Here is a 23285-nt window from a genome sequence, read left to right as displayed (position 1 = left end):
AATTCACCAGAGTCAGAGCAGAGAGCAGAACAGGCAGACTGACGAAGTACACTGCTGAGGGGAGCAGCGGGCGGCAGGAGAGGTCTGCGCGCCATGTGGGACCCTCACCAGGCAGCCAGGGAACTAACCGGTGCTGCAGAGGCTGCGGGCAGCTTCACAACCCTGCCACCGGGGAGGCCTCAGTCTCAACTCTTCTTTCCAAGCATGAGACCTTAAAAATGACTTACCTAGCTTTCCACCTTTGTAAAATGCAAATGAAGAGCTATATCTGTTTCTTCAGGTAGTAGTGGATGATTAGGTGATGTGATGCTTGCAGAGGGCTAAGTGTTGTGCCTGGAGCGTGGTAAACATTTTTTAAAGATTTATTTATTTATGCATACAAGAATTAGGGTATAGGCCAGATGTGTGGGGGTGAGAGGATTCACCAGAGACAGAGTAGGGTGCAGAACAGTTAGATCTACTGAAATACACTGCTGAGGGGATCAGCGGGTGAGACAGGAGAGGTCTGCTGCGCCATGTGGGATAGCTCCCTGGCCAGCCACTTATGCTGTAGTGGCTGGCGATAGCTTGATAGCACTATCGTATTTTTTTTTAATAGAGGCATGTTTTATTTATTTATTTGTTTGTTTGTTTGTTTGTTTTGTTTATACATGCACTGGGTACAGTCAGAAGCACGGGAGGGTGAGAGAATTCACCAGAGCCAGAGCAGGGAGCAGAGCAGGCAGAAGGACCGAAGTACACTGCTGAGGGGAGCAGCGGGCGGCAGGAGAGGTCTGCGCGCCATGTGGGACCCTCCTCCGGTGGCCGGGGAGCAGCCAGGGATCGAACCGGCCATGGGCAGCTTTGCAACCCAGCGCTCAACCGCTGTGCCACCGTGGAGGCCCGATAGCGCTCTTTAACCCCTGTGCCACCAGGGAGGCCTGTGTGGTAAACATTTAAAGATGTTATTATTGTTATTAGTTGTTGTTGTAATAGTATTTAAATGGACAATCATCACATGGACTATCATCACCTCAGTTATGGTAGAATCAAAGGATGAGAGGGAATTACTTATACATGTGATCATTTACAATGGTATCCTTCTAAATAATTATAAAAGAATTGCTTGTAATTCCTTACAAGCTCAGGGAGATCAAAGATCTACAGAAGTCCCCCATGCCACATCAGACAGGATGCTAAATTTGAATTCAGGGGCACAGCTCTGTGTCCCTCACTCCTAAGTGCTCATATAGAAAGGAAGCTTCAGAGCTGTCTTTTTGTGTTTATCTCTGCCTGAGTTCAGCACATCTACAAGACCATACAGCTCCACACCGTGCTGGGCACTAGCAAGTGCCCAGTCATGGAGGGAGAAGCACAGGCAAGAGGCTCCACTCTTTTCTGGACACAGAATCTTCCAGCTGCTGACACCCTGGTACAGGGTGCCTCAACAAAGCCATGCAAATGTGGGTGTGTACTCAACTCACCAGTTGTGGCTTTAGTCCACAGCCTCCCTTTTCCCCCTGGCTACTCCCCCATCCCCATCTACTTTGTTTCAGCCACTCTTTTCTCCTCACACCTCACCTAAATCCCTCATGCCTACCTTAAGCATCTTACAAGGTATAAGACACAGCTTCCTTTTTCCATCCCTCTCACTGGGAACAGGTCACTAGCCCAGTCTGATGCCAAATGAGATTCATTCATTAATTACACATGCACCCATCCCTTACTTCCTACCTCTCCCTCCCTTCTTCCTCCCTCTGCCTTGGCTGCCTTTTTTTTTTTTAATTACACTTCCTTTTTTTAAAGATTTCTTTATTTATGCATACAAGAACTGGGGTACAGGCCAGAGGTGTGGGGGGTGAGAGGATTCACCAGAGACAGAGTGGGGAACAGAACAGGTAGACTGACTGAAACACACTGCTGAGGGGAGCAGCAGGCGAGACGGGAGAGGTCTGCTGCACCATGTGGGTAGCTCCCTGGCCAGGGATTGAACTCGTGCTGCAGTGGCTGCGGATAACTTCATAGGTTGCCTCTTAACCCCTTGCGCAACCAGAGAGGCCCTTATTATATAGATATAGATTCTAAATCTTTTCCTGCCTCTTGGTATCATTCCCTACTATTCTAAATGCATGATAAACATGTGAAGATTGATTATTATTATTATTCGTTGTTGTAATAGTACTTAAAACAGTCATGGTAGTCAAATGGAGTCTCTCTCTAGAACAAAACTTATTCTGCACAAATTAAGCACTCCCTAGATTTTTGTAGGAGGGGGAAAGAAGAGGTCTAAGAGTGGTGGAATTAAAATAGAGGAATAGGGGGCCTCCCCGGTGGCGCAGTGGTTGAGCACTGGGTTGCGAAGCTGCCTGCGGCCTCTGCAGCGCCAGTTCGATCCCCAGCTGCTCCCCAGCCACTGGAGGAGGGTCCCACATGGCGCGCAGACCTGTCCTGCCGTGCCCGCTGCTCCTCTCAGCAGTGTACTTCGGTCCCTCTGCCTGCTCTGCTCCCCGCTCTGGCTCTGGTGAATTCTCTCACCCTCCCGCGCTTCTGACTGTGCCCAGTGCTTGTATAAATAAATAAATATAAATCTTTAAAAAAAATAATAAAATAAAATAAAATAGAGGAATAGGAATAACTCTTTTTTTGTTTTCTTTTTAAATATAGAAGCTAAGGTTTAGAAAAAGGAAATAGTAATGGCCAGAATGGAAATGGCCAGAATAGTTTTGATCCAGCTATGAGCCACTTTTGCATCCAGGCCAAATGTGAGCCTGGGCAAAGCTCCCAGTCTCTACTCTGTGATAATGGGGTGCCTGTAGGGGCATCAATGAAGAAGGCCAAGTGAGAAGTGAACTCTGCCACTGGGCAGACTAGATTTAAATACAGCCCCCTGAAGAATCTGCCCTCGGTAGAAAATGGCAGAGATTAGGGTGATAAGGCCTGGTCAAGAAGAGGTGAGGCATTTCAGGGGACCCCACAGACATTGTCCTCTGTGGGAGGAGATAGCCAAGATCAGGGACACTTAGTATATGCACTTTTCATGTGTTACTTATTTGAGTCTTTAAATGCAGGGAGAGACCATAACAGCCGGGGCAGGAAAGCATCATTATAATTTCCCCAGGTAAGGAAACTGAGACTCTACAGGTAACTTACTTACCAAGGTGGTGAGTGGTAGTTCCAGGACGGCGCCTGGTCTGCATGAATTCAGAGCCCGCTCTCTTCTGCTCTTATTAAAAAATGAAACTAGTCATCTGGTTAGAGTTTATTTGCTGTTTATACCAAACAATGCAGGAACACCTGCTGCATCTTTCCTGTTTCTCTTCCCAGCACCCCCTGGGCCTCCTTCTGAAAGCAACAGGTTGAGACAAAAGGGGAAGAAAGGCAACGTGAGTGTGGGAGAGAGCAGTGCCTTAGGCAAGAATTTCAGAGAGGAAAGAGAAAAAAGATCCTGAAAATTGGCTCTAAGTTGGGGAAAAAGGAAAGAACAATCGGCAAATCTAAAGGCAAAAATATTTGAAAGGCTCTGAGGTGGAAATCAGTGTATGCAAATGTTAAGCAAACATGTTAGAGCCCTCTGGCAGACCTCTGGAAAGTCTTTCCCCTGTCATTGGGGTGAGATAGTAAGAGTGAGAGGGGTTTAGGCTTTTCTCTTCTTAAAGCAAACCTGGAGGCGAAAGCTAGTCCACCCGGCTAGGCCTGTCTCTCCTTGGCGAGATTCCCTCGATAACCACTAGGGGGAAGTAGTGTTTCTCTTCCTCTCCTGGCCCACCAGAAGCCGGGGGGGCGGGGGGGGGGCACCCAAGGGGTCCTGGTCTACCTGGGTGCACCTGAGGGAATCCCCCTGGCTGGCTGTGCCCCCGTTTCACTAGCCAAATGCATCCTGTGGCCTACCGACTCCAAGAAGGTCAGTCTTTCCTTCCTCAGATATTTGGTCGCCTCTGCAGTCTGCTGCCCGTGGTTCTCAGGTTTGTAGGTTTGTGTTCTCCCTGTGGTGCATGATCTCAGAGCCTGCCTTTTCAGCCCCCACAGTCACATCCGAGCCTTCCTGTCTCACAGCATCTTTTTTGGTTGCTTTCTGGCTCCTGTCTGTCTTGAAGCCTCCTGCCTTCTCTCTGTTTAAGTGCTGTGTATCCATCCCTTGGACAGGTTGTGTATCAGAAAGTAGGGATTCTTCTTTCTGCCCACCTAGAAGGTGGAAGACTTGCAGTTCAGGGGTTGTGCTTGTGTGGGGCAGTAAATGTTCAGGTGAGCTGTGAAGGCGGCATGTCCATCCTTCCTTCTCACCCTGAGGTGTCACCAGAGACCCGGGGCAGAAAGGAGGAAGAGGGCAATATCAAAAAACCGGCTCTTCCATTTCTTCAGACCTTCTGTTTTGGGTCCATCTTCTCCTTTCTCTTCTGCTCCCCTTTTGAGAGAAGCAAGCGTGAGGGAGAATGGAATGAGGGGCGGCACAGTCGCTCTGGAGACTGAGGGCCATTTTGGAACCAGAAGATTCATCTCAGGGGATAACTACACCCTCAGAACTCTCCACCCTCCCTTGGCTCCAGCCTGCCTCCCATCCCCCTCGGTGGCAGCAGCCTTGTAATTTAAAGCTCTCTCTGTCGCCTCTAATGTGATCCTCTCGTTTTATTGACTCTCTCTGCCGTCTGTGGCGCCCCTTCACATCAATCTCTGCTCTAATCACACTGCTGCTACTGCCTGCTCCGTCTCCCCTAACCCCTCTGCTGGGGGCCCCCAACCCTTGACTCTACTCAGGTCTTTCCTTTTGACTGTCCCCCTACCTTCACCCTTCACCTGATCCGCCATCTTCCTCTTTCCCTCCTCAGAGGCCAGAACGCCAGAATCCTTGAGGGGTGGCCTTGGCCTTCTCCCCTTCACCACAGCTAAGATGTGCCCCGAGGGAGAGGAGACACCCTTAAGGAGAGTCCGGACTCGAGGGAGGGATGGCGGTGGTCTGAGGGAGAATGACTCATGACCAGGGGGTGGTAGGTGGGTGATGACTTTTAGGCCTGTCAACTGTTTCTACACCATCTCCAGAAAGAGGTGAAAATGGAGGTCAAGGTAGGAAATGCGAAGAAAGGGACACAGAGATTCAGAGAGGGAGGGGTAAAAAGATTGAGGAGGGAAATGGAGGGAGGGAAAAAAGGGGGGGAAATAATTGCTGCAGTTAAAGGTTTGTAATAAATGGCAGGTGATGGGAGAAGCATGGAGAAGAAAGGAGGAGGGGAAGTTGGTGGGGGGTGGGGTGGGGGGGTAGGGAGGGTGGTAGGCACTGAGGCAGAGATAAATTTGCAATTGAAATTCTTTCCTGAAGAGGAGGAGGGGCAGGTTGGGAGGTGGGGAAGAGATTTGCAATTTTAAACAGCTGCCAACCTGCCCTGGGCCCTTTCTGGGTCTTCCCCACAAGCTAGCCCAAAGCTAAGATCTCTTGGTTTGCTGTTGGGAATCAGCTGTGTCTTTTTCCGGCCCTGGAAGTAGCAGCTTTGGGAAGAGGATTTGGGTCTTTCTGGCCTTCCTCTGAAGTTTGATCTAGAGTTGTGAGTGGGGAGCTTGAGAAGGAGCTGGTAGAGGTGATGTAGGCAGGGTGAGCAGAGCGAGCATCGTGAGGGGCAGCCCTCAGCGACATGGCCCAGGAGGGTGCTTTGCTCGGCCTCAGCTTTCCCACCAGATGGGGCAATGAAAGGTCAGTGGTCCCCACTGGCGCGTTTCTGGGGCGGGGGGGCAGTATGACAGGGGAATGTCGGACCGAAACACACCCAGGATGCTTGGCCCTTGCACCCCATCTCCACCAAGGATTCCATAGGAGGAATGCCTTTCTCCCACAACTTCGAGGCTTCTGCATCCTGGTTGTCTAGGGTAGGCCCCCCCCTCCATCTAATTCCTTTACTTCCCCTTAACCCCTCCCCACAACCTCTACCCCCTCAGTTCCCTCTACTCCTTGCTCAGGTGCTGATTTGCATTTTCATTAACATGCTGGTCCAGCCCCTTGAGGAGCTCCTTAATGGCTCTGACTTCACGCCTGGCTAGCCCCCCACGAGGAGGAGGGAGGTGGGAATGGGGGCCTATAGGCTGGGTGGGGCCTGACTGGGGACCCATTCCAAATCTAGGAATCTGAAGGTGGCCCAGGGAAGGAGAGGCTAACCCCTCACCACTTCCCAGAAGCACTCTGGCCTGTGTGCTAGAGGTTTAATTATCAAGAATTGGCAAGAATGCAGGCCACTTGTGACACTGGGACAAGTATGGGATGGCGAGGTTGGTGGAGAGCTTGAGAGGTCAAGATAAAAAGGTTGGGGGCATGTGGGGGAGGCTTCTACCCAGAAGGAGGGAACCCAGGAATCCTAGTTTCTAGACCTTTGGAGGTGCTTTATATATATGTGTGTGTATATATAGGCATATATGTGCGCATATATATAATATATATGCATATATAATGTTTTTAATATTTGTGCATATAAGAACTGGGGTACAGGCCAGAAGTGTGGGGGGTGAGAGGATTGTGGGGGGCTAAGAGTCTATATAAATGCATATATAAAGATTTATATATTTATTCATACAAGAACTGGGGTACAGGCCAGAGGTGCAGGGGCGGGAGTGGATTCACCAGAGACAAGAGTAGGGAGCAGAACAGGTGGATCTACTGAAATACACTGTTGAGGGGAGCAGCAGGCAAGTCAGGAGAGGTCTGCTGCGCCATGTGGGTAGCTCCCTGGCCTGCTGGGGATTGAACTCTTGCCCTGCTGCAGTGGCTGGTGATAGCTTGATAGCGCTGTCTTTAACCCCTGTACCACCGGGGAGGCCTGAAGGTGCTTTTTTTCTGAACTGTGCCTGAGAGACAGTTCAGCTGGAAGGAGGAGCCCAGGCCACAGCTTTGGGGTATAAATCGGTACCCAGCCAGTTCTTTTCTAGTTTGGAGCTGCGTTTCCATCAAGCAGCTCACTCAGCCTCTCTGGTTTTTGCTGTCTCAAATGTAAAGTTGTGAGATATAATAGATAATAAAGCATTTCGTGCCAGAACCATGGTATTTGTACCTCGATAGCTGTTAGTAATATTACTACTGTTATTGGACCTCCCTGGTGGCACAAGGGGTTAAGACACAACCTATGAGGCTATCCGCAGCCACTGCAGCAAGAGTTCGATCCCCAGCCAGGGAGCTACAAACATGGCGCAGCAGACCTCTCCTGACTCGCCCACTGTTCCCCTCAGCAGTGTGTTTCAGTCAGTCTGCCTGTTCTGTTCCCCACTCTGTCTCTGGTGAATCCTCTCACCCCCCACACACTTCTGGTCTGTACCCCAGTTCTTGTATGCATAAATAAATGAATCTTTAAAAAAAAAACATTATTACTGTTACTATTCTTTGTCTCTTTGGGGAGGAGGAGGCTCATCCCATATAAGCTGTTGTCTCTCAACTGGCTAGAGAAGTTCCCACCTATTCCACACATTTGGCACCAGAGACCAGTCTGGAAAACTTGGGAGAGTGGCAGGGTGTCTGCAGATCAAGGGAAATTCAGTGTGGTTTTCCTCTGGCAAGAGGACCTCGATCGAGGGAAATACCTCGATGGGTTATTGAATGGAAAACCCAAGGGCCTTTCCTGGAGTTCTTTCTTTCTACAGACTTGCACTGACTAGTCATGCTGGGCGCCTTTCTCTGTGCCAATGTCTGGGCAATAAAGAAGAGTTCCTGCTTTCATGGAACTTACTAGAAGGGAGAAATAAGTAAACCAGGGAAACATCTGGTAGCGATAAATCTCCAAGAAAGTCCTCCCTCCCGACCCCCAACCAGGGCTGTTTTAGCTTCTCTGGAGAGAGAAGGCCTGTTGGGAGGGATGGTATTTAAGCAGGAACCTGAATGATAAGGGGCTACTAAGCAGAGTTTGGGTGGTGGGGTTGGGGAAGAGCTTTCCAGGCAAGCAGCTTGGGGTGGCGGGTGGGGGCCCTAGGGTAGAGTTCACTCCTGTCTGTGGGAGGAACAGAAAGCAAGACCAGCTGGCCAGCCAGGTGGGGTGGAGCATAGGTGTTAGAAACAAGCAGGCATCAGGTGGGACAAGTGCTGCCCTTTTGTAGATCAAAGAAAGGAGTTTGGATTTTATTTTTATTTATTTTATCTTCCCTGGGTAGGCACAAAAGGGAGTTTGGCGTTTAATCACAGTGGAGTGTGAAATTATTGGTGAGTTTTAAGCAGAATATAGTACCCCGACCTGCTTCACAGGTTGAATGAGGAATCTTGATGATACCTGAAATTTGCTTTAAAACAATATAGGAAAAGGGCCTCCCTGGTGGCCTAGAGGTTAAGTGTCAGCACTGTCACCACAGTGGCCTGAGTTCGATCCCTGGCCAGGGAGCTACCCACATGGCACAGCAGACCTCTCCTGGCTTACCTGCTATTCCCCTCAGCAGTGTATTTCAGTAGATCCACCTGTTCTGCTCCCCACTCTGCTCCCAACTCTGCCTCTCTCACCATCCCCACCTCTGCCTACACCCCAGTTCTTCTACACAAATATAAATAAATAAATCTTTAAAAAAAAAATACAGGAAAAGAGGGAATGAGTGAGAACATAGGAGAAACAGGGTTGGCCGTGAGTGGGTAACTGCTGAAACCAGGTGGTGGATCCAGAGGGGTTCCTTATATTATTTGGTCTACTTTTATATATTTTAGGCATTTTCTATAATTGTGAATTAAAGGAAAGAAAGCTCTGGCTGCTGGGTGGAAGGAGACTGGATTGTCAGGGTGGTGGTAGAAACAGCCCAAGGTGGCGTCTACTGCGTTCCTTCAGGGCTGTCATATTTCTTTTATTTTTTAAGGATTTATTTATTTATGTATACAAGAACTAGGGTGTAGGCCAGAGGTGTGGGCGGGGTGAGAGGATTCACCAGAGAGTGGGGAACAGAACAGGCAGATGGACCGAAGTACACTGCTGAGGGGAGCAGCGGGCAAGACAGGAGAGGTCTGCTGTGCCGTGTGGGTAGCTCCCTGGCCGCCATCGAACTTGTGCTTCATTGGCTGCTGATAGCTTCACAGAGCTGAGACTTAACCCCTTGTGCCCCCAGGAAGGCCCAGGGCTGTCAAGTTAATGGCGTGGGCCAGGATGGGGCTAGTGGAGCTGGAGATAAGTGGAAGAAAGTGACACTTTTGAGAGGTTGCTGTCAATTTGCCTGTGGATGAGGGCAAGAGGAAACTTTTAGGTTTTTAGCTAAGTGACTAGAAAAAGATGGTTCCAGTTTTTGAGATAGGAAAGGTGGGGAAGGGCAAGGAAGAAATAGTCTTGATTTGGGCACGCTGAGTTTGAAGACTGTTAACAAATGGGTATCTGCGGCTGGTGTTCAGGGAAGATGGGATGGAGGATCGACAGTCAGCAGCCTGGCTGTGTCTCCCTCCTACCTCACAGCCCCGTTCTCCATGTCTCCCCTGCAGAGTACTGGCTGTCACGCTGAAATGAACCCCCAGCACTCCTCCGTCTACCATGGCCACCCTTAACTCATCCTCTACTGCTGGCACTACCCCCTCCCCTGGGCACAATGCCCCGTCCCCACCTCCGGACACCTCCTCCTCTGACACCCCCTTTGATCCCGTCACCAAAGATCCCCCTGCTGCCCCCTCCTCCTCTGAAAGCATGAGGCCCTCGGAGCCAGGGGGACAGCCCCCGGAGTCGGGCCTCGTCCCACCAAAGGAGATTGGGGAGCCCCGACAAGAGCCTGACTATGGTGGCTTCTCACCAAAGGACCTGGGGGCAGAAGAAGTCAAGGAGCAGGAGGAAGGAGGAGGGGGACTTCCTCCCGTGGACCTGAGCAACCACTTGTTCTTCACAGCCGGTGGCGAGGCCTGCCTGGTGGCCACGCTGTCCCTGCCGAGTGGCAGTGAACTCCTGTTACCAAAGGGCTTCCCCCTGGGGGAGGCGGGCATCAAGGGAGAGCCCAGCCCGCCCCTCCTTGCCCACCCGCCCCATGCACACCTCACCACCCTTCACATCCAACATGGCTTTGACCCAATCCAAGGCTTTAGCTCTTCTGACCAAATTCTGTCCCACGATACCTCAGCGCCATCTCTGGCCGCCTGTGAGGAAAGAGATGGAGCCTTCTGGAGCTACCAGCTGGCGCCAAGCCCACCTGGAGATCCCAAAGATGGCCCCATGGGGAGCAGGGGGCGTGACCACAGGGCACTGTTCTGGCTCTGCCTCCTGTGCCGCCTGGGTTTCAGCAGGCCTCAGACCTTTATGGGTCACATACATTCTCATGGGGTGAAGCTAAGCCCTGCTCAGCGCCAGGGTGTGCCAGGCAACCCAGCTGTGCTCCAGGACGGGGGTGAGGGCTGTGTGGCCCTCCTACGCTTTCTGGAACCAAAACTGCCCACTCACCCCCTTTTAGAAATACCTTCTGACAACAGCAGCACAGTGAACAGGGAGGCTAATATAGTCCAGACCAAGGACCACACACCTGAGGCTGAAGCCCAGGCCCTTGTCTTGCCCACGGAAGAAGTCATGGCCCTCAGCCCACCCTCCCCATCCATAACCCCAGCCACCTGGGACCCCAGCCCAACCCAAGCCAAAGAATTGCCGATGGCGGCAGGTGAGGCCGGGCCAGATTGGTTCCCCGAGGGGCAAGAAGAGGATGGAGGGCCGTGCCCCCCACTCAACCAAAGCTCACCTGCCTCCAAGGAGGGGGGCACCCTCCTCGCCCCAGGGGGCTCCCCTGAAGACCCCAGTGACCCACCCCAGCCCTACCGCCCGGCCGATGACTACACCCCAGCCGCGGCGGCCTTCCAGGGCCTGAGCCTGTCCAGCCACATGTCTCTGCTCCACTCACGCAACTCCTGCAAGACGCTCAAGTGTCCCAAGTGCAACTGGCACTACAAGTACCAGCAGACTCTGGACGTGCACATGCGGGAGAAGCACCCGGAGAGCAACAGTCACTGCAGCTACTGCAGCGCTGGGGGCGCGCACCCTCGCCTGGCCCGCGGAGAGAGCTACAACTGCGGCTACAAGCCCTACCGCTGCGACGTCTGCAACTACTCCACCACCACCAAGGGCAACCTCAGCATCCACATGCAGTCTGACAAGCACCTGGCCAACCTGCAGGGCTTCCAGGCCGGGCCTGGCGGGCAGGGGAGTCCCCCGGAGGCATCCCTCCTGCCCTCCGCCGGGGACAAGGAGCCCAAGACCAAATCGTCCTGGCAGTGCAAGGTGTGCAGCTACGAGACCAACATCTCTCGCAACCTGCGCATCCACATGACCTCCGAGAAGCACATGCAGAACGTCCTCATGCTGCACCAGGGGCTGCCGCTCGGACTGCCGCCTGGGCTAGTGGGGCCCGGCCCCCCGCCCCCAGCAGGGGCTGCCCCCGCCACCCCACCTGAACTCTTCCAGTACTTTGGACCACAGGCCCTCGGGCAACCTCAGGCTCCCTTGCCTAGCCCTGGGCTGAGGCCAGACAAACCCTTGGACGCCCAGCTGCTTCTCAACGGCTTCCACCACCTGGGCGCGCCTGGCCGCAAGTTCCCCACACCAGGTGAGCTCTCTGGGTTCCCTCCTCTTTCCCCATCTCTTCCCTGTCCCCGGACCAAATTGAGTCCCTGCCTTCTCTCAAGGGCCACCCCCTCCCTCGCTCCCTCGCCTTGTCCCCATCAGCCCTGCCCACGCCTGTTACCCAGCACTTGGGCTCGCTGCCCGAGGTGCACAGAAACACCATGAGGTCAGGGCTTGAGAAGAGAAGAAAGGCTTTGTTCCAATCCATTGGCAAGGAGACAGGAGATAAACTCAAATCTGCCTCCCGGATTCAGAAAGGGAATGAGGTTATCATTTAGGTTTGGGAGGATGGGTTGAGAACAAAGAGGTTATATTTTATTGGCTAACGAGCTAGGGGCAAAAACCGGTAGACTTGGTTGAAGTTCTCTGGCTAGTCACAGGGCAGTTTAGCAAGGATGTGAAGAGGCTTTTCTTCAGATAACTGGAGTTCTGGATTTCTTATTTATTTTTATTTATTTATGCATACAAAAGCTGGGGATGGTGGTGAGAGGATTCACCAGAGACAGAGTGGGGAACAGAACAGGCAGACTGACTGAAACACACTGCTGAGGGGAGCAGCGGGCGAGGCAGGAGAAGTCTGCTGCGCCATGTGGGTTGCTCCCTGACTGGGGATCAAACTCGCGCTGCAGTGGCTGCTTCATAGTGATGAGACTTAACTCTTAGGTCACGATGAAGGCCCAGTTCTGAATTTCTTTTGGTGGACCCCTCGCCTCCAGGTAGCCCCATCCTCCGTGTTTGTAGTCCTTTGGATCTAGCTGGCCTTGGAGCTCAGCTCAAGGGTAGCCAATAAGCCTCCAGGCTTCGCTGTCTGTAAAAGCAAGTCTCAGAGAAAAGTTTAGATTTTTTTTTTTCCCTTCTTTGTGCAGTTAGGGCATGAAAGCATTTTAGCCCCCAGAGCAATCTGACCCTGCTCCATGTCCTTCCTTGGGCCACTAATGTGTCTCTGTCCCCTAGCCCCTGGCAGCCTTTCCCCGGACACCCACCTGCCTCAAAGTCAACTCTTGGGCTCCTTGTCTGAGGGCCTGCCCACCTCACCACCGCCAGATGACAGCTCGCCCCTGAAGGTATTCCGCTGCCTCGTGTGCCAAGCCTTCAGCACAGACAACCTGGAGCTGCTGCTCTACCACTGCAGCGTGGGCCGGAGCCTCCCAGAGGCCGAATGGAAGGAGGTGGCCGGTGACACACACCGCTGCAAGCTCTGCTGCTATGGCACCCAGCTCAAGGCCAACTTCCAGCTCCACCTCAAGACCGACAAACACGCCCAGAAGTACCAGTTGGCAGCTCACCTGAGGGAGGGGGGCGGGGCCATGGGTACCCCCTCCCCTGTGCCCCTGGGAGAGGGGGCTCCTTATGGGTCCGTGCCCCCCCTGCACCTGCGGTGCAACATCTGTGACTTTGAGTCCAACAGTAAGGAGAAGATGCAGCTGCACACCCGCGGTGCAGCCCATGAAGAAAACAGCCAGATCTATAAGGTGAGAGCCGGGCAGGAAGGGTGAGAGCCGAAGGATTCAGTACAGAGCCGCTGGGGAGACAAGGGAAGGGAGTGGTGCCAGGAGAGGCCAAGTGAGGAAGTGATGGAGAAATGCAGGTGGCAGGACTGGAGAGGCAGGCGGGTATGCCCAAGGGCAAGCCACTATTTGGAGATGGGCGAGGAGAGAGACCAAAGGATGGTGGACTCTGACAAAGCCGACCCAATACTTTACTTAGCTTATCTAGGTTGAGGCCGGCGGGAGAGGGCATTGTCCAGTCAGCGCATCTTGTCAGCAGACATTCAAGAGGACGGAGCCAGATTCCATGCCCATGCTAGGGAGTCGGGATTGGTGGGAGACAGAGAAGGCATTGGGAGAAGAAAAAGCAGTAATACTCAGGTGGCCAGCGGAGAGAAGAGGAGCCTCAAAAGGGTGGGGAGGATGAGTAGAAGGGGGTGCTGCGGGCCAGGCCCATCGGGGGAGGCAAAGGAATGCCCTGAAGTCTGGAGGTCTATCCCTCTGGGCCTGAGCAGCCTCTTTCTGTGCTTCTAGTTTCTGCTGGAGATGGAGGGAGCGACGGCGGGGCCTGAGCTGGGGCTGTTCCGCTGCCTGCTGTGTGCCTGGGAGACGCCCTCCCGCCTGGCTGTGCTGCAGCACCTGCGGGCTCCTGCCCACCGCGACGCCCAGGCCCAAAGGAGGCTGCAGCTGCTGCAGAGCGGCCCAGCAGCCGAGGAAGGGCTCTCGGCTCTTCAGAGCATCCTGAGCTTCAGCCACGGGCAGCTCAGGCCCTCGGGTGAGGAAGATGGGTCTGAGAGGAAGGCCTGGGATGGGAGGGCAGTGGCGAGGGGAGCTGGGGGCCCGTGACTTTCATACGAGGAAGAGGAAGCGGGGCTGTGGCATCAACAGCATGTGGGAAGAAGCTGAGAAGGGGTGATAAACGGTAACAGTGGGGGCTCCTGAGTGAAAGAACAAGAGGTTGTGGAGGGAGGAGGCAGAAAAGGGCAGGGGCTTGCTAAGTGGAGGACAGGGGACAAGAGGGGAGGCGAGACATCACCAGTGGTTCTGAGTAGAGACCAGGGACCCAGAACACGGACAAGAACTGGTCAGGAAGGAAAGAGAAGTAGAGAAACAAAAAATGGAATCCCTTTCATGTTGGGCCAGGACATGCTGGGAGGAGACAGGACTTGTGGGCATGGCCTAAAGGCAGCAGGGATGAGAAGCCCTTGACAGCTCCCCAGCCTGTTCCTGTCTCCTAGGAGGTCTTCAGCCCGAAGACCAGGCTTAGGGTCCCCCTTAGGCAGTTGAGGTCATACCAGCAGAGCCTTGGAGCAGGCCACCAGGCACCACTGACCCAGAGGGTGCTGGAGAAGAGCCTGGAAGGGGCTGTCAGAGGTGGGCATGGGCGTCCTGGCTTTGTAGAAGCCAGCAGTGGGCGAGGGTGAGGCGCGGGCAGCAAGAGCCAGGAGCAGGCAGCATTGACTGGTGCTAATTGAATTGCCAATATGCTGGCTGGAGTTAAGTGCCGGAGGGGCCCAGATCAATAGCTAACGATCCTGGCGCAGGGCTGAATGGAGTTAAGGAACTTTAACACTTTAATTAGGCCGCCACCGAAAATAAATTCCTACACATCTGTCAATTCTTACTTGAGTGGTAATCTCCTCTCCCAGCGAAGCCTGCTGCCTCCTGCTCTTCCCTCTTCAGTGCTCCCCACCCCTGCATTTCTGGGGCTCCCTGCTTCCTGGATCAGTCAAGACTGAGCTGAGTTAGGTCCTGCTTCTGTTGTCTACCGCTGGCTTGTTTCTTCAGCTTTAAATGGCAGGGGCCAGACTGGCATGGATGGTTTCTTAGGCCCTTAAACTGTCCTAATGCTGTAGTTTCCCTCTTCCTCTGCATTTGTTTTCGGTGGCTTTTTGTCCTTGCCTGCTCTTTGATTCATCCGTCCATCTTTTCCTGGCTGCTTGTCCTGCGTCCTTTCTCTCCTGATGCTTCATCCTTTTATTTTTTTTTTTTATTTATTTATTTTTTTTTTTAAAAAAGATTTATTTATTTATTTATTTATTTATACAACCACTGGGTACAGTCTGAAGCGTGGGAGGGTGAGAGAATTCACCAGAGCCAGAGCAGGGAGCAGAGCAGGCAGAAGGACCGAAGTACGCTGCTGAGGGGAGCAGCGGGTGGCAGGAGAGGTCTGCACGCCATGCGGGACCCTCCTCCGGTGGCCAGGGAGCAGCCAGGGATTGAACCGGCGCTGCAGAGGCTGCGGGCAGCTTGGCAACCCAGCGCTCAACCGCTGCGCCACCGGGGAGGCCCTGCTTCATCCTTTTAAGCTAACTCCCTTCTCATCCTACACAGGGAAGGGTCCTGTCACCCCCTTAGTGGAGCTGCCCACTTCTGAGAAAGATGCTCAGAACAAGACAGAACAATTGGGTAAGTTGCTCATCTGGTCTATTTTCCCTCCATCCCTTGCCCCCTAGTCATCACACATTCTGAAATGCCTAAGGGATCTCGCAGGAATCCAGATGCCCAGCAAGGTCTCCTGTGCTGCAGGAACCAAACTCATGGGAAAAAGGGTTCATCAGAGGGAAAGGAGGCTGAGACACCGAGGCCTGGGTGCTTCTGCCCCCTGAGGTCCAAACCTGGCCATCCACTCCCCTGACAACCCTACCGAGCCTTACTGAGCCTCACCCCCACACTGAGTACAGCTCTGCTTTCCTCCCTCTCCAGAGCCCAGCCCCCAGCCTGGAAGCTGTCAGTTACAAATCAGGTCATCTGAAGGGCCAGTAGGGTCTGTGGAAGGAAGAGGGAGGGCTGTCAGTCTCTCATTCCCCTCTCCTTTCTTCTTCAGCTTCTGAAGAGGCAGAGGACAAGATGGGTCCTCCTGGAGACAGTGCCAACCAGACCACGGTCAGAACTGGGGTACCTGGGGAGAGCTGAGGGGGGGTCTGGTTTTACTGAGGTCTGCTCATATTCTAAGCAGTACGGCTTTACAGTAGTGATCTCAGATTAAAGGCAGCCCAGAGTTGGTCATGCTTGTGCCTGTGACCTTTAAGAAATCCCACCTAGGTCCAGGTACATACATTGCCTAGGGGCAGAGCTGGGCCTGAGGCTGGAGCACAGAGGCAGGTGACAGGAAGGGAGGGCAGGAATTTGAGGGAAAGGTGAGGACAGAAACTGTATTGAGAGTAGGAAAGATTGGAAGTAGGTGTGTGGGGGGCACTGTGGGGAGAGAAAAAATAAATGAAGAAATGAGAAAGGCAAAAACAAAAAGCTGCTGCCCAGCTCTTTATTCTGCTAGGAGCAGAAAGACAACTAGACAGGGATGTTCATCTACAGAAAAGCCCTCCACTTGGGTGGCACCGTCCTGGCACCTCCTTCCTGAGGGTAGCGTCACCCACCCAGATGATTCCCCAGACAGCAAACCCTGCACATCTTGAAGCCTCCAGGACTCAGCCTCTGCCTGACCTAGGCAGTACCCAGGAGGAGTTGAGCTCTGTGCTCTGAAAGTATTGATTCTCAGGACATCCCCTGCCTTTGGTCTCAAGGTGCCATCCTGCACCTCAGAGCCCTCCAAACTAGACCTCGCTGTGCAGTATTAATGACTGCAGTGCCAAGTATTAGTGCATGTCTGCAAACCGCAGTGGCTTCTGTTTGGATTTCCTCTCTTCCAAACTCCTGTCCCCTCCAACAGACCAATTCCCAGTGATCTGCACTTAGGGGCATAAGAGAGCTTCTGGGCCCCTGTACTTGATGGCCATCCCCATCCTGACCCTCAGGCCTGGACCGGTGGCGCAGGGGCAGGAGAGTGAGGGAGCAGGGAGACTCGAAATGCCGGCGGTCAGGTGACTGAAGCAAACCAGGGCCGCCCCCAGCCCCGCCCCTCTGGAGGTGAGGGTGGGGAGGCGCCAGCCAGGCCAGCTCTTCCCTGAGCCGCTGGGGGAGCTGTGGCTTTGTTTACCTTAAGAAGGGAAGGGGGGAAAGGAAGGAAAATAAAGTGGGAGCTGCACAGCCTCTGAGGGAAAATGAGCAAGCAGACGGGTAGGGAGGGCCCCTCCTCGGAGACACCTAATTCCTCGAGGTACCTGGGAAAGGCAGTGGGTAGGGATGAAAGAAACTCTGGGTCCAGGGAGTGCCAGAGGAAATGGAAACCATTTCAGAGAAGATACCCAGGCAGGGAGGGGGTGAGTAAAAGGAAATTAAATCTAGTGGTAGACACAGAACCATCCTCTCAGCTGAGCTGAGTAGGGCAGCAGAGGCCAGGATGGAGGGAGAGAGCTGAACAAAGGAGGGGGCCTTTGTCCCACTCCAGGGGAAGCCAGCGAGGAGCGAGCTTTCAGGACTGGGACTGGGTCCCTTGGCGGTGATCCTTTCCTGTCAGGCTCGCTCTTCCCAAATTAGGAGTGGGGGATTGCACAGCATCCAGGAACCCAAAGCCTGAATGACGGTGGGACCCCCTTCCTCTGATACCTCCTCCACCATCCATGTGTGCCCCCAGGTGTACTGCTGTCCATACTGCAGCTTCCTGAGCCCAGAGTCTGATCAGGTGAGGGCTCACACAGTCTCCCAGCATGCAGTGCAGCCCAAGTACAGGTGCCCGCTGTGCCAGGAGCAGCTGGTGGGTCGGCCTGCCCTGCACTTCCATCTCAGCCACCTTCACAACGTGGTGCCCGAGTGTGTGGAGAAGCTGCTGCTGGTGGTGAGTACAGGCTGGTGAGCACCCGTCAGCCAGGCAGACGGGGAGGGAAGGCAGGGATATCCTGGCAAGTGTATGTGTTGGGGGGAGGGTTTTGGCGAAGGAGGCCATATTTCAGACTTGAAGGTAGATTTTAGGATTGGAGGGAACATCACAGCTGAGCTGCCTCTCCTCACCAGTGAAAGCATTTCTTTCACTCTGTTCAGCAGCAGGGACAGGCTGCCAGACAGGAGAGGTGGCGGCCCAGGCCCTCCCTCTCCTCTGGGGGAAAAACCATTCAGTGGGAGGTTTGTCCGAGGAGGCTGGAGCCACAGTGAGGGCGGCGGCACAGGTGCAGAGCACAGAGTCAGGAGGAGCAGGGGCAATGGGCGGGGAGTCACTGGGGCTTCTTCCCTTACAGGCCACAACTGTAGAGATGACCTTCACGACCAAAGTGCTGCCAGCGCCCAGCCTAAGCCCTCTGGGGGATGGCCCAGAGCCTCCCACTCCCCAGTCAGAGCCTGCGCCCAGCAGAGATCAGGCCTCAGGTAAGGAAGGGGATGGCTGGCCTCTCAAAGTGGCAGGAAAGGGGCCTGAGCTTCAAGGACCAGAAGGCCTGACTAAGGCTAGGGTCAGCCTAGATGTTGAGTGGGTGGGTTCTGCCTTTGGCAGAGTTCTCTCTTCATTGCACCCCTTCTTTCTCCCCTAGAAGGCTCTCACCTGACCCCAGAAGCCAGCCCCAGTCCTCTTCCTGAGCTTCCCCCACCCTCAGCCGAGGCCTCAGATAAACCCACGGGAAGCCCCAACCAACCTCCTTCTCCAGCCCCATCTCCAGCCCCTCGGCCTGATGCCCAAGCTGAAGAAATGGCTCCTCCCCCAACCATGGCTGAGGAGGACGAGGGACCCACTGGGGAGCCCCGCCCTGCAGAGCCAGCTCCAGCCGACTCGCGCCACCCTCTGACCTATCGGAAGACCACCAACTTCGCCCTGGACAAGTTTCTCGACCCCGCCCGGCCCTACAAGTGCACTGTGTGTAAAGAGTCCTTCACACAGAAGAATATCCTCCTGGTCCATTACAATTCCGTCTCCCACCTGCACAAGATGAAGAAGGCTGCCATTGACCCCTCTGGCCCCGCCCGGGGGGAGGCTGGCGCCACGCCCGCCGCCACTGCGGCCACAGACAAGCCCTTCAAGTGCACAGTCTGCCGCGTCTCCTACAACCAGAGCTCCACCCTGGAGATCCACATGCGCTCTGTTCTGCACCAGACTCGCTCACGGGGGGCCAAGGCCGATGCCAAAGCTGAGGGACCAGAGCGCAGTCAAGAAGATCCCAAGGAGGGCGAGACCGAGGGGGAGGTGGGCACAGAAAAGAAGGGCCCTGACCCTGGTGGCTTCATATCTGGATTGCCCTTCCTGTCCCCTCCCCCGCCTCCTCTGGACTTGCACCGATTCCCAGCCCCTCTCTTCACCCCACCAGTCCTGCCGCCCTTCCCTCTGGTGCCCGAATCTCTGCTTAAGCTCCAGCAGCAGCAGCTGCTCCTGCCCTTCTACCTCCATGACCTCAAGGTGGGGCCCAAGCTGGCACTGGCTGGGCCTGCGCCCCTGTTGTCCCTGCCAGCTGCCACCCCACCTCCCCCACCTCCACCCCCTAAGTCTGAGCTGGCTGAGCGGGAATGGGAGCCCCCTATGGCGGAAGAGGGGAATGAGGCAGGCCCCACCTCACCCCCTCACCCTTCGCCCAATGAGGCAGCCCGCACTGCAGCCAAAGCCCTTCTAGAAAACTTTGGCTTTGAGCTGGTGATTCAGTACAATGAAGGGAAGCAGGCTGCGCCCCCTCCCCCAACACCACCCCCACCAGAGGCACTGGGGGGTGGGGACAAGCTGGCCTGTGGGGCCTGTGGAAAACTCTTCTCCAATATGCTTATCCTTAAGACCCACGAGGAGCACGTCCACCGTCGCTTTCTGCCCTTTGAGGCCCTGAGTCGGTATGCAGCTCAGTTTCGAAAGAGCTATGACAGCCTATACCCACCCCCTGCAGAGCCTCCCAAGCCTCCTGATGGGGCTTTGGATTCACCTGCTCCCCAACTGGGCCCACCATTCCTGGTCCCAGAACCTGAGGCAGGGGGCGCCCACACCCCTGAGGAGCGAAGCCGGGCAGGAGGACGCTGGCCCCCAGAGGAGGAAGAAAGCTCCAGAGGGAACCTCACTCCCCTAGTGCCTGCAGGCCGTCGATTCTCCAGAACCAAGTTCACAGAGTTCCAGACCCAAGCCCTGCAGTCTTTCTTTGAGACCAGTGCCTACCCCAAGGACGGAGAGGTGGAGCGGCTTGCAAACCTCTTGGGCCTGGCTAGTCGTGTGGTGGTGGTATGGTTCCAGAATGCCCGCCAGAAAGCTCGCAAAAATGCCAGTGAGGGTGGGCCTGTACCAACTGGAGGCGGTGCTGGGGGCACCTCAGGCTGCAGGCGCTGCCATGCCACCTTCTCCTGTGTTTTCGAGCTGGTGCGGCACCTCAAGAAATGCTATGATGACCAGCCTCCGGAAGAGGAAGAGGAAGAGGCCGAGAGAGGGGATGAGGAGGAAGAGGTGGAAGAGGAAGATGTAGAGGAAGAACAGGGCCTGGAACCCCCAGTGGGGGCTGGGGCACCATCACCAGAACCTCCAGACCGGGAAGAGCCAAGCCAAGCAGAGGCCACAAAGCCAGGAGGCAAAGAACCCGAAGGGAGGGCCCCTACCTCGCCTTCCGCCACCCACACCTGTGACCAGTGCACCTCGTCTTTCCCCAGCCAGGACCTCCTGACCAGTCACCGTCGGCTACATTTCCTGCCTGCAGTACAGCCCAGCACTGCCCCCCACCTCCTAGATCTGCCCTTGCTGGTGTTCGGGGAGCGAAACCCCCTGGTGGCAGGCACTCCACCAGTGCCAGGGCCACCCCTCAAAAGGAAGCATGAAGAGGGTAGCCTGTCCCCCACCGGCAGTGAAGCAGGGGGCGGAGGGGAGGGCGAGCCCCCCAGGGACAAGCGCCTTCGCACCACCATCCTGCCCGAGCAGCTCGAGGTCCTGTACCGCTGGTACATGCAGGACTCCAACCCCACACGCAAGATGCTGGACTGCATCTCCGAGGAGGTGGGGCTCAAAAAGCGAGTGGTGCAGGTCTGGTTCCAGAATACTAGGGCCAGGGAGAGGAAAGGCCAGTTCCGAAGTACCCCTGGGGGAGTGCCCAATCCAGCTGTCAAGCCCCCTGTCACACCCACCCCTGCACCCTTCCCCAAGTTCAACCTCTTGTTGGGGAAGGTGGAGGATGGGATTGGGAGGGAGGCCCCAAAGAGGGAGGCACCCGCTTTTCCCTACCCCACTGTCCCCCCTGCTACCACTCCTCTGCCTTTCCCACCACCTGGGAAAGAGGCCGCCACCCCAACTCCAGAGCCACCTCTACCTCTCCCACCACCCCCTCCACCCAGCGAGGATGAGGGCTCAGAGGAACCCTCTAAAGCCTCTCCAGAGAGTGAGGCTTGCAGTCCATCTGCAGGAGATTTAAGCGATTCGTCTGCTTCCAGCCTGGCTGAACCAGAGTCCCCTGGGGCTGGAGGGATTGGTGGGGGACAAGGAGGTGGGGCTGGGGTTCCAGATGGAGTGGGGCAGCGGCGCTATAGGACCCAGATGAGCAGCCTGCAGCTGAAGATCATGAAAGCCTGCTATGAAGCCTACCGCACCCCAACCATGCAAGAGTGCGAGGTGCTGGGAGAGGAGATTGGGCTGCCCAAGAGAGTCATCCAGGTCTGGTTCCAGAATGCTCGTGCCAAGGAAAAGAAGGCCAAACTGCAGGGGGCAGCGGTTGGTGGGTCTGGGGGCAGCAGTGAGGGCCCCTTGGGAGCCCAGCGCACTGACTGCCCCTACTGTGATGTCAAGTATGATTTCTATGTCTCCTGCCGAGGCCATCTCTTTTCCCGCCAGCACCTGGCCAAGCTCAAGGAGGCTGTCCGAGCCCAGCTGAAGAGTGAAAGCAAGTGCTACGACCTGGCCCCAGCCCCGGCCCCTGAGGCACCCCTGGCTCCCAAGGCCCCACCTGTCACCACACCTGCCTCGATGCCCCTGGGGACGGCCCCGGCCCTGCCTCGCCTGGCCCCGGTCCTCTTGCCAGGCCCAGCTCTGGCCCAGCCACCACTGGGCAGCTTAGCTCCTTTCAGTTCAGGTGAGTGGGGAGGCTGGGGGAGCGGGACTGTGGAGAACATCTCCCTCTAGTAACATGCGCTTACTTTTCCTTCTTGACTTCCACCTCCAGTCTCCTCCTGAGGCCTTCCTTTGTTTCAGGCTCTTGGGAGAGAAGGGAAGGAAGGAAGCATGCAGGTTAGGTGGGGGAATGGGCGAGTGTGGCTAGAGGTGCCTAATCCTTAATCACTTTTCATCTTCTTAGGCCCTTCAGCCTCCTCCGGCCTCCTGGGCCTCACCACTTCGGTCCTGCCTGCTACCACAGTGGTCCAGACTGCTGGCCCAGGCTGCCCCTTACCTCAGAGACCTGTGCCAGACCAAACCAACACCTCCACAGCAGGCACCACTGACCCTGTCCCGGGCCCTCCTACTGAGCCCTGTGGGGACAAGGTCTCTGGTGAGCGAAAGCCAGTTGCAGCCCCTGCCAACCCCTCCACTGATGCCCTCAAGAACCTCAAAGCATTGAAGGCCACTGTCCCAGCCCTGTTGGGGGGGCAATTTCTACCCTTCCCATTGCCCCCTACAGGGGGGGCCACACAGCCGGCTGTCTTTGGCCCCCAGTTACAGGGGGCCTACTTCCAACAGCTCTACGGCATGAAGAAGGGGCTATTTCCCATGAACCCCGTGATACCTCAGACCCTCATCGGACTGCTCCCCAATGCCCTCCTCCAGCCACCGCCCCAGCCCCCTGAGCCCACAGCCACAGCACCCCCAAAGCCTCCTGAACTGCCTGCTTCAGGGGAGGGGGAGGCCGGGGAGGCCGATGAGCTGCTGACGGGCAGCACTGGCATCTCCACCGTGGATGTGACCCACCGCTACCTGTGCCGCCAGTGCAAGATGGCATTTGACGGGGAGGCCCCGGCAACTGCCCACCAGAGATCCTTCTGCTTCTTTGGGAGGGGCTCTGGGGGCTCCATGCCCCCCCCACTGCGGGTGCCCATCTGCACCTACCACTGCCTGGCATGTGAGGTGCTGCTGAGTGGGCGTGAAGCCCTGGCCTCCCACCTGCGCTCCTCGGCCCACAGGCGCAAGGCGGCCCCACCCCCAGGGGGCCCACCCATCACCATCACCAACGCCGCCACTGCTGCCACGGCTGCTGTGGCTTTTGCCAAAGAGGAAGCAAGATTACCTCACACGGACTCCAACCCAAAAACTACTACTACCTCTACACTTCTAGCTTTATAAACAGATAAACCAAGATGGGGGGAGAGGGGAGGGCCTTAAGGCTCCCTCTCTCACTCTAAGGGGTGTCTGGGGGGAGCGCAAATCCCTCACCCCAACCCTTGGCTCTGCCCACCTCACGGGAACCTTTCAATTCCCACCCTCAGTGGGCCTCACACACCCCACCTCCAGCAGAGTCCTGCCTCCTCCCCGCTCCCCAGACACAGATCCTCCTCCAGAGCTCCTTGTGGGCTAGTCCTGTGGCCCACCCTCATGGACACACACCCG

General features: G+C 55.5%; 1 protein-coding gene across 1 annotated transcript; it reads left to right on the top strand.

The window, feature by feature from the left end:
• Positions 1-9419: 9419 nt before the first annotated feature.
• Positions 9420-23021, top strand: ZFHX2 (zinc finger homeobox 2; the record flags this gene model as incomplete). The annotated part of the gene is made up of 9 exons (XM_084241013.1): positions 9420-11475; positions 12447-12964; positions 13514-13754; positions 15314-15388; positions 15807-15865; positions 17454-17654; positions 18052-18178; positions 18340-21819; positions 22042-23021. Exons 1-9 carry the CDS (start codon positions 9435-9437, stop codon positions 23019-23021), a joined length of 7722 nt encoding a protein of 2573 aa, XP_084097139.1. The 5' UTR covers positions 9420-9434.
• Between the last annotated feature and the right edge of the window lie 264 nt (positions 23022-23285).

The sequence above is a fragment of the Talpa europaea genome (genome assembly GCF_964194135.1).
Source record: "Talpa europaea genome assembly, chromosome: 8".
NCBI classification, from domain to species: domain Eukaryota; kingdom Metazoa; phylum Chordata; class Mammalia; order Eulipotyphla; family Talpidae; genus Talpa; species Talpa europaea.
Note: the sequence above shows the minus strand (reverse complement) of the source record. Positions and strands in the feature narration are given on the sequence as shown.